Below are 16543 nucleotides of genomic sequence, written 5' to 3'. Positions count from 1 at the left end.
AGTCACAAACTCAGATGTGTAAGCAAACATCGGGACACGCACTGGACACATGGCGAAGTGACAGCTGATGGACCACTGCCAGTCCGCTTGGTCAGACCAACCAGAATATTTTACTGTAGGTATGTTTTATACAAGTGTCCCTTCTGCCATCTTGTGGTAGAACATTGAACTGCACCTGGAGGACCTGTTTAGAATCCCTTCTTGATCAGCCACTCCTTCAGCTCCTTCTGAAAGTCACCTTTCACCCGGAGGATCATGGTGACCTCGTTGACCTGTGTTAGCGGGACTTTCCCTGTCAGTTCACACAAGTGCTCCTTCACATCCTTTTCCAAAGCCTGTGGCCAATCAAGCAAGAACAGCATAAGAAGGTCAGCATAACAGAGGAAATAATTTAAACTAAGAAGGCAGGAGTAGATTGTCTTAATAGAAATCTGCCTATCTCTGACACAAAAGATGTCAGAGACAATGAGTTTGCCAGTCAGTAAATGCCCAGTGCATCAGTTCATGTCTAATAGCAGAAAAATATTTGTTACTGAAAATATGTTTCCTTACACAGGATTATAATCACAAAATGTTCATCACTGCAGCCCCTGCTGTGCCATTTTGCCTTTAAATAACCTGTGAAAACAGATGTTACTTTTACTCATGCACATTTGTTTGTGTTAGCCTGCAGACATACAAGCAAGGTGGCTGAGGTCTGTCCCTTAGTGCTCAGTTTCAGGAGGTAACCCTGTAACTGAATGATGTGACGGCTCGGCAGAGTGGGCAGGGTGTTGGGTCAGGCGCTCACCCAGATGTCCCCCTCCACCTTGCGAACCAGGGTGATGACCCGTGTGTTGTGGGTGATATCCTTGTAGACAGGGACGTTGTGCATTCGGGAGCGACGGATCATGTAGGGAAGATCAGGGGGAACCTCTGGGAACGAGGGATGGAGAGGGGAGAGAAATATCAAGAAATATGAGGAAAGAACATTGGAGCATCACCTCAGCCATTGAGCTCCCTGTGATCTGATAACTGCTGTTTTTTTCATTTTAATCTTCAATGTGGGATTTCACTCTGCCCTTTATACATCTACACGGCAGATTTCCTTAGCAGTGGCATCAGTAATGTAATGATGAACACATTCTGAGCTGGATCACAGGGCATGATATTTTACTGAAGCTCGACACCTTTTTAAGCAGCACACAGAAAAATATACTGCACGCATTTTACCATGAAACAATGATTACTAGAGGCACAATGCACCAGCTGTGTTTGTTTCAGATTGTACATTCTCCTGAAAAGTGACATTATGCCTTACCGCCCCAATCCCTATACACTCACACATGGAGCCATTACTCTGGCGGTCTAGGGTTCCTGAGCAGATGTGAGCTATAAAGCTAAAGGCTCACCTGCTGGAGGTCAGGCATATCAAATGAACAGGATGGGCTGTGCTATCATTTTACCTGGTGGGGGAGTCCATCCAGAGGGAGTGGGGCCGTCGTGTTTAGGAGGTGTGGGAACTCGAGTGGGCGGTATCAGCCGCTCCACAAATTTGTATTCTTCTGTAGACTCGACTATTGGACTGCAAGTCTCTCCTGCAGTGCTGCTTGCCAGCTGAATTATGAGATGAAGAAAAGGGTGAATATGAATGTAACAGAAAGAATTCATAGTCTACCGTTGTAGTCATGACCTAAACACATGCCACTGTGCTTGTTCTAGTTCACCAAAAGGACCATTAAAATCGTGAACAATTCCAAGCTACTCTGGTTCACCCTGAATCAACCTCCGGTGTCTTGGCATAGACAAAATATTCAGGAGTCAGGAGCATAAACACAAGGGATCACAAACGCACTACTGTTACAAATTAAGTCTTACAATATGTCCTCCAAAGCCGTGACTGATGAATTTTATTAAACAGATTGAAACAGACATCGACAGACTACTGTGTTTCATAGTACTGCCTGGACATACAGTATGCACATGAAGTCTATCGGTAGGTACTCGGAGCCTATAGTTTCATAGGCATCATCTGTGATTCTGCTTTCATATCGCAAATTTAAAAGGGGGGGACACCGTACTGGATATTCTGTAATCAATTGCTGAATCTGCCATTTTCTACACAGACATTTTGTTCAATTCATTATGCGTATGTAATTTAGCCAACGCCATTACCCAGAGAGACTTCAAACAAAGAATGGGTATAACATACATCTGATAAATTTACATGACAAAACGGTACGTTCGGGACGATTGATCACGTCCGCTCACGCCCTGACACAGTGCTGTGATAACTAGTGCAAACATGTTTCGACATGTTTCAACCGCGATACATAAGTGCGATATAACATACCATACAATAAGACTATATAAACAAGGGGAGGGTATTGGAGCCAAGATGCATTCTGAAGAGTTTAATCTTCACTCTGAGACAGACGACGGCGAGAAACTCCGCTGTCATAACCGCTACACGCAATCATATAACGTTACTCAGTATACCTTTACACTTGTCCTGCACCATTTTATATTAATGCTACACTGGATAGCAGCCTCGCTATGCGTAAAGCCGGCTGGCCGAGGCAGGCCTGACGCATCGCTGGTGGGTAATTCACATTAATTCCAGTAAATTTATTTACTGCTGTTCCGTCATAAAATAACGCATCCTAATTGTTCATTACCACCACGTCAATTTCGCTACTTATTGGCTGTTCTGTCTAGACAACTAGCTAGACTATACAAACAACAAACGTATCGATATGCGCTAACGTTGTGTGTTGCGGTGCATTTTTAGAAAATACAATATTCTAGTAATGTTTTGTCTAATCACTCTGGCTCACTAGCTATCTCGACAGCATCTCTTACTCACCCGTAATCGGACACCAACTCGCGGTAAAGATACAACACTTAATCCCCTACATATCGCTCTAGACATGTTCGCCATGGACGCCGCCATGTTTTCTCCTGTGTCCTCCGTCGTGTTGGGAGGGTCAGCACGCATGACGTCTCTCGTCGCTCGCACCGCACATTCATGTATGATTTGTCAAAATGCCAACACATGAGGACTTTTCATTCGAGAAAACACAGTGCGAAGACAAAAGCAACAGCAACCAACATCGTTAGTGACGCCATCACATTGAACAAACTTTATTTACACAAGTTTCTTTAACATGAAAGAAAGAGCGGAGATCAGCGCAAACATGGCGTCTGTCTGGGTTGGCTCTGCACACCTTTTATACACACATCAATATTTTTGCATACTCCGATTAGACAGGAGAGAAAACATGATATATCACAAAAAATGTACGCATTGGATGTCATGTTCCTAATTTTATGCTGTAGTTAGTATTAGCATTCCAGAGAGCAAGCTCATATTGTTTGCATATAATTACGGTGAACATAATTTAAGGACAGATAACCTTTGTAATCATTGTGATTGTATGGTGTGACTCAGGCCCGGCGCCACGGGGGGGGGGCGTAAGGGGACGTCGCCCCCTCAGATGGACTACCCTGCCCCCTCAGTGAAGGCCTAATTTGATTTTTTTTTTTTTTTTTATATTTTCATTTTAATATACTAATACATAATTTATCCCACCATAATTAGCTAAAACCAAAGTCGCGAGTGTGAGCTAACTAACGTAGAAATAATTGCAGGCAGCCACACTGTTCGCTCATCTTGAGGGTAGGCCTATGAGTATGCTGTGCAAGCAAAGCTGCAAATTCATTTAGCATTGCCGCCTGTCTCCGTAAAAACCTCCTTATCCGAGCAGCTCATATCACTCTCAGACAGCGGAACGCATTTATGGCATAGTGAAAATGCCGAACACGGTTATTTTGGTGCTGACACCATATTAACAAAAAGATGAATAAGAAAACTAGTGTGGCTTTCCATTTCCCCCCCTTTTGCGTCGTTGCCTAGCGACATGGGCAAATCAAAGCTGCACGTACCTTACGTGTTGATGACGTAAACGGACCAGGGCTCGGAACCAAAAAATGTAATGTGAACGGAGACCAGCGGGGGCAGGGGGAGGGGGGAATAATCGCACTCGAGTTCGGACCAGCAAAACGGACCAAGTGTGAAAGCGACATTATTTAGCAATTAAACCATATTATATTGATATTTTAAGAGAGTATACAGGCTGGCATGTGAGGAAGGCCAAGCAATGTAGGTACCAAGTGCACATGTGTTTAAAGTTGCATTGTCACACCCTGTTATGTTTTATATTGTTTTATGTTTTCTATGTTTATGTATACAAAGAGATGTACAAATAAATGTCCTAGAACATGACACTTTGCGGGAAGTGACACTAAACACTGCCGCCATTTCTTGTTGTCGATATGGAAACGTTTGTTAAATTGTTAAATTTTGTTAAATTCTGGTTAAAATATCGGTAGGTTTGTTGTAATAGATAGAAGGGCATCTGTGTTTCATTGGTATGAAAAAGTGCGATTCGAAATTACCATCATTTTTACAGTCGTTGTCTGCTGTCATCGTGTGTATTCCAAGATTTTAACTTGGAGTCAGCACTAACTTGGCATGCGGCGCTAACGTCACCTGAGTACTCTGTACGCATGCGCACGAAGACACTCGCGCCACAGCTGTTTGTTTTCCTTTTCGATCGACTTGCTTGATCAGGAAGTATACGCAGGTGAGTGAGCGCCTCTACGCAAGCGCCTGTCACTGCTGGATCGCAGGAGGAAAATATGAATAGTCTAAGACCGGAAAATGAATTAGCTGGCTAAGTGAACTCCACCTCGGATCATGCTTACTCCATTAAAGTGGTCAGTGTCCCACGCGGCTATTGTAGTTGCTTGAGTAGCTCTCACACTCTCTTCTGTCAATCAATAATCGAAAACACAAACGTTATGATACAGTGTAAACAGCCTCATGATTACGCAACAGCCAGTAAACATCTTCGCTCATGTTATTTGCCAATGTATGTCTGAAAAGGGATGTTGTCTAACTAGGTTTTCTAGCTACCATGTAGATACGATATGTCAACAACAGTCAATCGTGGAAACTCTTAGTTGTGTGTGAAACATATTACCATAACAAAGTCCCCTGCAGCCCAGTGTGACATGTGCACACTTGTTACCGTGTTGTGTTTGTGTTATCTTGATTTCAATGACAGCTGTAAGTCATTATGTGATCGCTCACTAAAATATTTGCGGCAAACACACAGAGTAACTAACGAGCACGAGCACTAACGTGAATAACAAGCAGTCCAAGTATAAATTTCTGAACTAAATTATCCAACTTTCTTCTGATATTTTAGTCTTCAGTATTTGTAATGTATGCCTATAACCTATTTCACAAGGACAAATGTATGACAGTAGTAAAGGTCACAAATGTGGCACCCTCTGAAGTAATTAAATTAAAATATTCTGACTCTAGCATATGTAGAAGTTTTTAGAAACATGAAGTCAAGTGGTGATTGATATCCAACAGGATAACCTATTGGAATAAAAAAAATCTAGATATTAAATGTAGCTTCTCTAGCTCAATCCTACCTTGGCCCTTACAGCAGTCTCTGAGAGTGAATGTCTATGATACTCACGTCAGGGACTTATTTATTTGCAAGACATTTGATGTATGGTATAACACAATGAATAGCCTATTGATATGCATCCAACAATTGCATGTACCCTTTATATCTCATTTTCAGCAAAAATAGTGCACACAGACATCTGAAAATTATAGCATTGCCTTTTAGAACTCATGCAGCAATTTCATCTGAGTGCTTTATTATGTTACATATATTTGCTTTAGGATTTGTTTTATTTGATGTGATGTTCTTCACTGTATTATATTTACAGAATAAGTAATGAAGTAGTATTTTTGTATTATATTTGTAGTAAGAACTAAATTAGTATCATTGAAAAACAGAATTTTTGTGGAGACATCTTTTACGTTTTTTGCAGAGAGATCCTGTAGATTTAAATAAAATTTTAAATGAATAAAAACATTAATGAGTAATGGCATAAAATTGTAAATACACTGACTGTCGCAGGAGGTTGAGGCTTGTATCTGAGGTCTTGTTTTTTGTCCAGCATGGGGCGTCACCAGGAGAACCCAGTGCGGCTCTATTTCTCCTACGACCGCATCGCGAACAAATCCCGCTGCCAGATCGAAGGGTGCACTGCCGAGATCGCTGGCAACCATGGTGGCAACCTGCAGCGGCATGTCCAGCGCATGCACCCATTGGCATTCGCCAGGCTGCCTGGGCCCCTGCGCCCCGATAACCCCACCGTGCCATTGTCCTCGTTGTCCCCCTCCTCCTCCTCAACTGCCAAGAGGCCTGGGGCAGCAGCGGATGTCGAGGTGGCAGCACTGGACCCCACAGTCACAAAGAGGCCCCGGGGTGAGCTGGTCTGGATGACGGTTGACTCCCTGAGGGAGGCCTGCGTGGAGCTGGTCACTTCCAATGGGAGACCCTTCTCACTGATGGATGACTCGGGCTTCCGGAAGATCTTAGACCCCGTGCTGGAGGCATTGGGTGAGCATGTGGTAATCAGCAGTGGCGCTGTGCGTAACATGGTGTTGGAGGCGGCGGAGAGGGAGCGGGAGAGGCTCCGGGGCACCCTGAGGGGCAGGCCGCTGATGCTGAAGGTGGATGCCGCCATGCTCAGGGGCCGCTCTGTCCTGGGCGTCCATGTGCAGTACACAGAGGGTGAGGGCGTGGCACTGCGGACGCTGGCCGTGCGAGAGCTGTGCAAGGAGCGCACTGACAGCTATGTGGCGTCAGTGGTGCGCGAAGTCCTGAAGCTATACGACATCCAGCTGAGGCAGCTGTACGCTATTACGACAGACAATGGCATCGCTGACCCAGCTGAGCAGGATTCTGAGGCGCAGCATGAGAGGGCTGGGCGCAAGGAGGGAGACGAGGCCATTGCGGGCGGGCTGCCAGCATCAGGGAGGGGCGATGGCTTGCTTGCCCTGGACATCTACGAGACACCGGGGAGTGTGGCGGTGGACATGCATGGTGCGGGTGGTGGGGGGCCTGTCCTGAGAGGTGTGCGGTGCTCAGCCCATGTGTTCCATGCAGCAGTTGGGGATGTGCTCTGGGATGGCGGCCCCGCAGGCCTTGTCGCCAAGATGAGACGTATCAGCGAGGAGCTGCTCTCGCCCAACGTCTCGGCCTTCCTCACCAGGCTCGGCCACCGTAGTGTGGCCCTCGACTGCCCGGCATCCTGGATGTCTACCCATGACATGCTGGAGCGCTTGTGTGAGCTGAGGGCCTTCTGCCAAGACATGGCACCCTCTGCGCCTGTGCTGCACCTGACGGAGGCTGAGTGGGACAACGTTGGCCTTCTGGTACGCTCGCTGCACCCGGCCAGGGCCATGGCGGACGCCCTCCTCGCTGAGCAGCTCACCGCTGGTGACTTCTTCGGTGCATGGCTCAAGTGTAAGATTGAGACGGACAAGGTGGGCGGCCCATTTGCCGCACTGCTGGTGGAGTGCCTGAGCCGGCGGCAGCACGCGCTGTTTGAAAACGAGGCCTTCCTGGCCGCTGTGTTCCTGGACCCGCGCTATAAGGTGCTTCTGAGTGATGCCCAGACAGAGCGGGCCAAGAGCCACCTCTGCAGCGCCTGGGGGATGATCCAGGCCCTTGCACACGATATGCAGGGACAGGGCGATGCTAATGACGAGATCGAGCAGATGCTAAGGGCACGGGAGAGGGAGAACAGCAATGGCAGCGTGAAGTGCAAAATGCAGATGATGTCAGTGCTGAACGCGTATGCCAGCGAGGCGAGGCTGAAAAGAGAGGAAAACATTTTCAGGTACTGGTCCAGTGCCTCCCAGAGCAACATGGACTTGTGCAAATTAGCCGTCAGTGTGCTCCCTCTGCCTGTTACCCAAGTTAGCGTGGAGCGAGCATTCTCAGCGCTCAGATACATGCTTTCTCTGAAGACAGGAATCGAAGATGACATCTTAGAGGACATTCTGTTTGTACGACTGAATAAGCAGTTTGGTGTTTAGGTCCACAGTGTCTTTTGAACAGTGTGTTGATATAATTGCACTTGTTTTCCTCAACCATTGTCTATACTTTATCTGTGGACCAATCAAGCAGAAAAACAGTGGACATCCATAACGCGTAACAGGGTTCAAACTGTTTTGCTGATCATTTTGGAACTTCGTCTGTCTGCTGTTACACCTGTCTGTTGTTAATATAACCAGCTACTTAAGTCATATATGTTTTAACTTAACTTACTTAAGTCTGTGTTTTAAAAATGTAGGTCCACAGTGTATAAATGCCGTTGGTTTTTCCTTTTTTATTTTCACGTTTGAATACTTATCACTATTTTAATATTTTCTATGGGAAAGTCAGTTGTTATCAAGAATGTGGTGAATGCATTAAGGACCGACAGTAAAGACGTTCATACATAAAATTGGATTTTTTGTGCCTTTCATCCGTTGGCATGTAAGGGATATTATTATTTCAGAATTGCTTATTGTTTACTGTAACAGAGTATCTGCCTGTTTGGAGCAATAGCTGCTTTGTTCTGGTGCAGAACAGAACACTGAAACATCTGACCTCTTGCTTAAAAACACAGAGTGGAGGTGGAAGGGGTTCTGGTGGCAACATTTACATCTCTGAATTTTTTTTCTCTTTATGCTGATTCATCTCTAAATAATACCTTTCCCGCTTTTATATGGTGTGTTCTGTTCCAAAATAGCAGGATTTATTTGTATTTTCAGTTTGTTGTACAGTTGCAAGAAAAAGTATGTAAACCCTTTGGGATTACTTGGATTTCTGCATAAATTGGTCATAAAATATGTTCTGATCTTCATCTAAGTCACATCACTAGACAAACACAGTCTGCTTAAACTACTACCGCACAAAAAATTATAAGTTTCCATGTTTTTATTGAACACAACATGTAAACATTCACAGTGCAGGGTGGAAAAAGTATGTGAACCTTTGGATTTAATAACTGGTTGACCCTCCTTTGGCAGCAATAACCTCAACCAAACGTTTCCTGTAGTTGCAGATCAGACCTGCACAACGGTCAGGAGGAATTTTGGACCATTCCTCTGTACAAAACTGTTTCAGTTCAGCAATATTCTTAGGGTGTCTGGTGTGAATCGCTCTCTTGAGGTCATGCCACAGCATCTCAATCGGGTTGACTCCAGGGCCACTCCAGAAGGCGTATTTTCTTCTGTTGAAGCCCCTCTGTTGTTGATTTACTTCTATGCTTTGGGTCGTTGTCCTGTTGCATCACCCATCCTCTGTTGAGCTTCAGTTGGCGGACAGATGGTCTTAAGTTTTCCTGCAAAATGTCTTGATAAACTTGGGAATTCATTTTTCCGTCGATGACAGCAATCCGTCCAGGCCCTGAGGCAGCAAAGCAGCCCCAAACCATGATGCCCCCTCCACCATATTTCACAGTTGGGATGAGGCTTTGATGTTGGTGTGCTGTGCCTTTTTTTTTCCACACATAGCGTTGTGTGTTCCTTCCAAACAACTCAATTTTGGTTTCATCTGTTCACAGAATATTTTGCCAGTAGTGCTGTGGAACATCCAGGTGCTCTTTTGCAAACTTCAAACGTGCAGCAATGTTTTTTTTGGACAGCAATGGCTTCCTCCGTGGTATCCTCCCATGAACTCCATTCTTGTTTAATGTTTTACTTATTGTAGATTTGTCAACAATAATGTTAGCACGTGCCAGAGATTTCTGTAAGTTTTTAGCTGACACTCTAGGATTCTTCTTCACCTCATTGAGCATTCTGCGCTGTGCTCTCACAGTCATCTTTACAGGACGACCACACCTAGGGAGAGTAGCAACAGTGCTGAACTTTCTCCATTTGTAGACAGTCTGTCTTACCGTGGACACATGGACATCAAGGCTTTTAGAGATACTTTTGTAACCCTTTCCAGCTTGATGCAAGTCAACAATTCTTGATCGTAGAGCTCTTTTGTGCGAGGCATGGTTCACATCAGGCAATGCCTCTTGAGAACAGCAAACTCAAAACTGGTGTGTGTTTTTTATAGGGCAGGGCAGCTTTAACCAACACATCCAATCTCATCACATTGATTGGACTCCAGGTTGGCTGACTCCTGGCTCCAATTAGCTCTTGGAGAAGTCATTAGCCTAGGGGTTCACATACTTTTTCCACCCTGCACTGTGAATGTTTGCATGTTGTGTTCAATAAAAACATGGAAACTTATAATTTTTTGTGCGGTATTAGTTTAAGCAGACTGTGTTTGTCTAGTGATGTGACTTAGATGAAGATCAGAACATATTTTATGACCAATTTATGCAGAAATCCAAGTAATCCCAAAGGGTTCACATACTTTTTCTTGCAACTGTAAATGCTACAGAATTCAATTGGGGGGCACAGAATCTGAGGTGAAATGCTATGGTAAAGGCATAACCAGAGGAGACAGTCATTTCTGGTTTCAAAAGTCACTAGTGTATGATTTAGACTGTTTTGTAATGCATTCATACCAATAAAAATACCACCAGGGCATTCCTCTTTCCCCTTCAAACACTGCATGAAAAGTGGGATTTTCGTCAGTAAGCAGCACTATAAATTGCCGTGGAAGTTTAGGTTAACGACTGTTCATGGGAATTTGTAGGCAACACATGCAGAAAACTGCTGGGAACTGCCAGGAATTGGGATTTGAATTTCTGTCAGTTTTATAAGTCTGAGAAACCTGGCAGTTGACCTCCAATTCCCTAGGTCTAGAGGAGTCTTTCACATGTAAATAAAAATGCTGTGAGCTATACAAATGCAAATCAGGGTAGTAGGGGGATTTTTACTCACCACTGGTCCAGAGCTGACACCTTTTTCTAAAAGGTACTAACTCCATTTAAAAAAATATCTGGTATAAATACAGAGCCGGCCCATGGCATAGGTGGTATAGGCGAATGCTAGGGGCACCCCAAATGAGGGAAGAAAAAAAATTCAAATTTTTTAACTTTTACTGTTTTTTTACTAACAGTATTATTTCAAAATATTACCAAAAGAGCCCACAACAACATAACTACATAGCGTATTTTTAGGGTTGCCCGCCTCATCACCCCGGCGCATCACCCGCATGTTAGGTTGCACGACAAGAAAGGACACTCAACTTCAGTAGTTTGGAGATATTTTGGCTATTTACAATCAGACAAAAACAGAGCAGTGTGCGCTGCAAACTGTGCCGAAGACACGTGCCATCAAAGACAGGCTACACCACAAACCTGTTTCACCATTTGAAACAGTATCACCTGCTAGAACACACAGAAAGTAGGAAATTACAGTCTCCAACTGAGTGTTGTTAGTGGACCCTCGACAAGCACCAGGCCAGTACCCAGTGAGACTACCCAGCAACAAACGATTGTATCAGCATTTTCCAGCAAAAAAAACGAAAAGACACAAATACATCACAAATGCAATTGCATATTGCACTGCAAAAGAAATGCTTCCCATTAGCACTGTCGAAAATGAGGGATTCAAGAAGCTTATCAGCTATCACAGGGCAGCTTTAAAACCTGAGACTGTAGACAGACTTGTCTTTCTTGTAGGGTAATGGCTTTGCTTGTTTAAAACTTTTACGGAAGATACTGACTACAGTTGAGATTTTTATTTTGTCTATTTATTTTGTTTACATTGTCAGCTAAAACACTTACAAAATGTTTCAACCCGTCTGTACAAAAAGTTTGGCATGCTGACCACAATTAAGATTTCTGTGTCTATTTATTGTTTTATTTATTGACATTGTCCTTTAAAACACTTTTAAACTTTGCAGTCTGAGCCATCTTACATGTGTGCTGTATCACACTGCAGCACTTAATTTTTCTATTAAGATATTTATTTTGTTGAGGAAAAAGGACTGAAAAACGTTTTTACTTAATTTTACTCATGCATATTTTAATGCTGAAAAAAGATTTTATCATTATAATTGTTTTGAATGTTCTACCTCAGGTTTGTGAAATGTTCCGCTGTTTGGCAAATGTTTGTCATGTTCTGACCATAAATAATGGTTTAAAACCACAACCACAACCGTGGTGGTGGAATTGGTTGCGATGCAAGGGGTACCAGCTAAAATCTTTCTTAGGGCACCAAACTGGTGAAGGCCGGCTCTGTATAAATAGATGATCAGATTATCGCTGATATAATTCACAGAATAATCGACACCAATGGCGTAATTACAATAAATGATTATGCTTGTGAAACACCGCAGATTGTCTGAAATTTGTGTGCTATTGCGAAAGCTACAGCATGAAATTGTTTAATTAACAAGGATGGCAATTTGAATAATTAAGTGGCAAGTAATCCCAAAGCTTTCTCTTAAATGTTTCACATTATATCTTTCTTGTGTTACAAAATTCAAATTACAAAACGGAGCTAAATTTAGTTAAATCAGTTTCAATTACTGAGAATAAACTTTTAGGTTAGGTTGAGAGCAATGAACAATAATGTTTAGAACACAGACCTCACAAAAGCTGTGATGTGTCATGAGCATTTAGAGTAATTTAAATCAATAAATGCCATCGTTGTTAAACAACCTCACGTTTTAGCTTTCGCAAGCACACACATTTCAGACAATCTGCGGCGAATTATTTGTTTAATCTGTGAATTATTGTTTTATTGTTAATCAAGGAGGATAAATGGGAACAGGTTGAAAGTAATGATAGATATATTTAAAGGTAGTGTTTCGGCTTCCCCGGTTTCCAGCTCAGCAGTCGCCACTGATTTTTGGAGAAACTCATGTGGTGGAAAACCTCTCCCAGTCTAGGCCAATTGGACTGGAGGCTCCCTCCACACTTTGATGCCTTCTGAAAAATAAGTCCTCACAGAGTCTGATGTAGGGGAGACCGGGGATGGTTGTAACACCTTTTGGTTCAGTACCTATAACTTGCAGAATATTTCTGTTAGAGCTCTCAAATTTTGACACAAAGTACCCTTATTTATCTACTACAAATAGCAATGTTTCCAACTTCTCCAGCTATATCACAGAATTCATTAATTAACTGATGTCAAGTACAAGGAGTTCCATTGTTACAACCTGCCCCACTACCGGGATAAGTTGTAACACAACCTGGGGTAAATTGTAACAATAAGAGTGAAGAATTAAAAATTGAGACCACATCAGGTTACTGTGCATACACCAACACGTCAACATCTTCCTGTGGTTCACCAAGAACAAAAAACTCACCACTGACTTTTAAATCACTAATAATGACTGTAATCCACAATAATGAGCTGTTGCTGATAGGCTTACTTTTAAAACTTTAGAGGAACTTTCTTATAGAACATATGTAGACTACTAGGCTTAACGAAGAACAGTGTCATTGTGTTTGTATTTGCCCTTGACAGTTGTGCTGATCCTTTTAACTTTAGAAGAGATTTCTTAGAGAATATCAGCTATGCAGTGAACAAAAAATTGTGTGTGTGTTATCCATTTAATCGGAGTCGCAGTGGAGACAGATGTATGTAGGTCTGCCAGGGGTGCAGTCTTCGTGGGCCCACAACTTGCAGACGGGACACGTCCCCCCCAACATTTGTGTGGAGTAAACACGCAAGCACAATTAACTTGAACCTAAGCCTTAAACATGGACCAGCTGATCGTTAATGAACAAGATAACGTTATCTAGCCAGCTGTTTTGTCACTGACATATTGCTGAGGTAAAGTTAGTATCAGCTAGCCAGCTAGTAATACTGGTGGGAGAATTATGTGCTTATGTAACCTGAACATTAAAAGTATCACAGCTCAGTAAGCTGTGCTGACAACCAGGGACCAATTTCTGTGTCAGCTGTTGCGTTAGCTTGCTGGGCACTAACGTTAATGTATATGTAAATGTTTAGACCGAATAGTTGGCTGTAAACTGAAAAAAACAGTAGGCAGTAGGACAAACCCATAGTTATAGACATAGCTATTTATTTTACACTACAAAATCTGAAACTGATGGAGCTGTGGGGTTAGGTCAGCTACCCGGACAGTGAACAGTTGCGTGGATTTGCCTAGCAGGGAGTGGGGATAGTTGAAGGCTTGAACTTGGCACCAGTTGAAGTCCCAAAGACAAGACAGCCACCAAAACGTTTTTCAGGACAAAGTGAAAGATATAAGCCACAGTCTGTAGAGGACTGTTACAGAATAGAGTTTTTCAAAGTCTTGGATATGGTTGACTCACAGAAGATAGATTTCAACAAGGTGGGCTTATAACATTACAGAGGTTGGAAAACACACTTCTTACTGGAGAGATAGATCCTGCAGTCATAGATACATACCCAGAGTTGAGCAGACAGTCCCTGTCAGTGCAGCTGCCCATGTTTCTGTCAAATTACCCATTTGAAACAACTTCAGAGGCTGCAAAGATTATGTGAGGGCTACTGGTAGAGGTCCGGCCTTTATTTGGTGAAGTGGAAACCTTGTTTAGGTTAGTTACAGTGGTTCCCATTTCTTCCTTAGAGGCAGAGAGAAGTTTTAGCTCTCTTTGGAGACTAAAGACATGGCTCAGATCTACCATTAGTCAAAAAAGACTCAGTAGTGTAGCAGTGTGTCATGTCCACCATGACAAACTAGACCTCACAGAGAACAAACAAATTTGTCAGCAATTTCTTGCACACAATGATCAACACAGCACACTTTGGTTCATTTGGTTGAAACAGCATATTGGCCTGTGTATATAACCTATACAGTATGTATTACATGTATATATTATGTGTATGTGATAGATATGTATATAGTTAACTTAGTTTGTAAAATGGTTTGTACAATAAAGTTGAACCTTCTTATTTCAAGCCATCTTCATATTGTTTTATTCTTCAATCAAGATATATGCTCCTTTAAGGACTAGGATTATGTATATAGACATAAAATTCATAGCAAGTTGTGTCCCCCCCAATATCAAACTCTCTCCTATGCCCTTGGTCAGAGGCAAGGGGAGGAGGTATCAGGCGTATCCCTAACACAAGACACCAGGAGAAGTGAAGGTCAGGTGAAGACCTGCACCTGCACCAAGAGAAGCAACATTATTCCCGCTTCTCTGTCACATGCACCCTGACTCATACAGAAACCTATTGTTCCAGCTCCATATCTGCCTTAGCTGCTACAAAATATATAATTGACTATCCACTTTAACCTAGAATAACCCTAACCTAATGTAACCCAAATGCTTGCTTATGAAACTCCAACTCCTCCCTTAAAGTCACCCCATCATCTCCGTACACTATTGTTACTTCTTCACAGTCACACCGCACTGTCCTGTTATCTCTCCCCCCTCCAGCATGCCCCTGTGGTACATAAGCATATTTCTGTCTTCTTTTAAAACGGAAAAAATATCCCACCTTAATTTTACATTATTTCTAGGGTTCACACACCTTAAAAATAAAAAAAACTTATTACCTGCTTTAGCCTAACTGACATCTACTGGCAATGCTTATGAACTACATATGGGTTACATGTGGATATACAATTTGTCATGTTTCTTCCACCACAATAGTACTGAACAAACAACCCCCCCCTCAGTCTCTGCTCACATGCATACAAAGTACAATAGGATATGTGTATTCTAAGGCTAACATATTGGATTGTCTGGTTTCCTTATACACCTCCAGACCTCCACATGCATAGTAAAGACAGAGTAAATGGCTAATGTAATATATCGACAACTGTGGTTTAAATCATCAAATTAGCAATCTATAAAACATCTATTAGCAATGCTTATAATGTTTGCTGGCAATAATCTATTTCCACCATGTAACAAGCTTAATCGTATCACGTCAACCTCTGCTTTTCTCTGGTGGGGCAAAAGTGGCAATGCTTATAATTTACATATGGGGTGTACACTTAGTCAAAAATTTTCCACTACACTCACAAAAGCTGAAATTCTAAATAATTTACACTTGATGTTGCCTATTCATAGATCGGAGCCTGCATGTCCCAGAGGAAGTTGTGGCTATTCGGAAGGTTAATGTTTTGACATAGAGCTGATTAGATCCGCCTCCAGTAACTGAATTTAATTCCATTAAGTAACCGGTATCATGTTCAATTTCTCACGTTTATAACAAACCAAATTTCATGAAAATTGGTTCAGAATTAAGCGAGTTACAGTCAATTTGTAGAGAAGTCTGCATCTCTCAATACACATTGTATTTGTTTACTAGCGGATCTTGACCTCTCCAATATGGTGACCACACAGACGCATAGCGGTGACACACAGCAGTGGCCAATGCTGTCGATCCAAGTCAAATCCACCAATAGAAACTCTTCTCTCATCCATCAGCATAGATCCCTCCCTTTACGTCCAGTTCAACTTGCAACCAAAACTTTTTGACTCGCAAAACCTTTTGACACAACCAAAGAGGACTGATTCGCAATAAAAACTTTTTGCGCAAAAAAGACAAACTTGATTTTTGATTGCAGTGCGAGAAATTTGCTCTCAAAACTGTCTTTTATGCTTGGGTTGAAAATACGCAAAAATAACTTAATATCACTGCGCTGTCTCGCCGGTTGACTCAGTTTGCTGCCAATGTGAATCAGCAATTCATCGCAGTGAACACCAGATTGCTGTTCATAGAGGAGGGGATGGCTGCTCTGGAATCCATCTGCTGCCCAAGTGTGGAGGAGAGGAA

At 42.7% G+C, this 16543-nt stretch overlaps 2 protein-coding genes across 3 annotated transcripts; one reads left to right on the top strand and one right to left on the bottom strand.

The window, feature by feature from the left end:
* Positions 1–12: 12 nt before the first annotated feature.
* mrpl49 (mitochondrial ribosomal protein L49) lies at positions 13–3093 on the bottom strand. The gene is made up of 4 exons (XM_036548340.1): positions 2846–3093; positions 1446–1596; positions 791–915; positions 13–335 (listed from the first exon to the last, which is right to left on the bottom strand). The coding sequence occupies exons 1-4, from the start codon at positions 2975–2977 to the stop codon at positions 189–191; spliced, it is 555 nt and encodes a 184-aa protein (XP_036404233.1). The 5' UTR covers positions 2978–3093; the 3' UTR covers positions 13–188.
* Positions 3094–4575: 1482 nt separating this feature from the next.
* On the top strand, positions 4576–8171 carry LOC118791563. Of its 2 annotated transcripts, none has more exons than XM_036548963.1 (2): positions 4576–4625; positions 6028–8171. In XM_036548963.1, exon 2 carries the CDS (start codon positions 6029–6031, stop codon positions 7955–7957), a length of 1929 nt encoding a protein of 642 aa, XP_036404856.1. In that variant the 5' UTR covers positions 4576–4625; position 6028; the 3' UTR covers positions 7958–8171. The 2 variants fall into 2 exon arrangements, with proteins under 2 accessions (XP_036404856.1, XP_036404855.1); XM_036548962.1 differs by lacking the exon at positions 4576–4625 and adding an exon at positions 4693–4758.
* The last annotated feature ends 8372 nt before the right edge of the window (positions 8172–16543 follow it).

Source organism: Megalops cyprinoides, chromosome 16, assembly GCF_013368585.1.
Source record: "Megalops cyprinoides isolate fMegCyp1 chromosome 16, fMegCyp1.pri, whole genome shotgun sequence".
In the NCBI taxonomy this organism is placed as follows: domain Eukaryota; kingdom Metazoa; phylum Chordata; class Actinopteri; order Elopiformes; family Megalopidae; genus Megalops; species Megalops cyprinoides.
The sequence above is the reverse complement of the archived record's forward strand: the minus strand, read 5'-3'. Positions and strand labels throughout refer to the sequence as shown.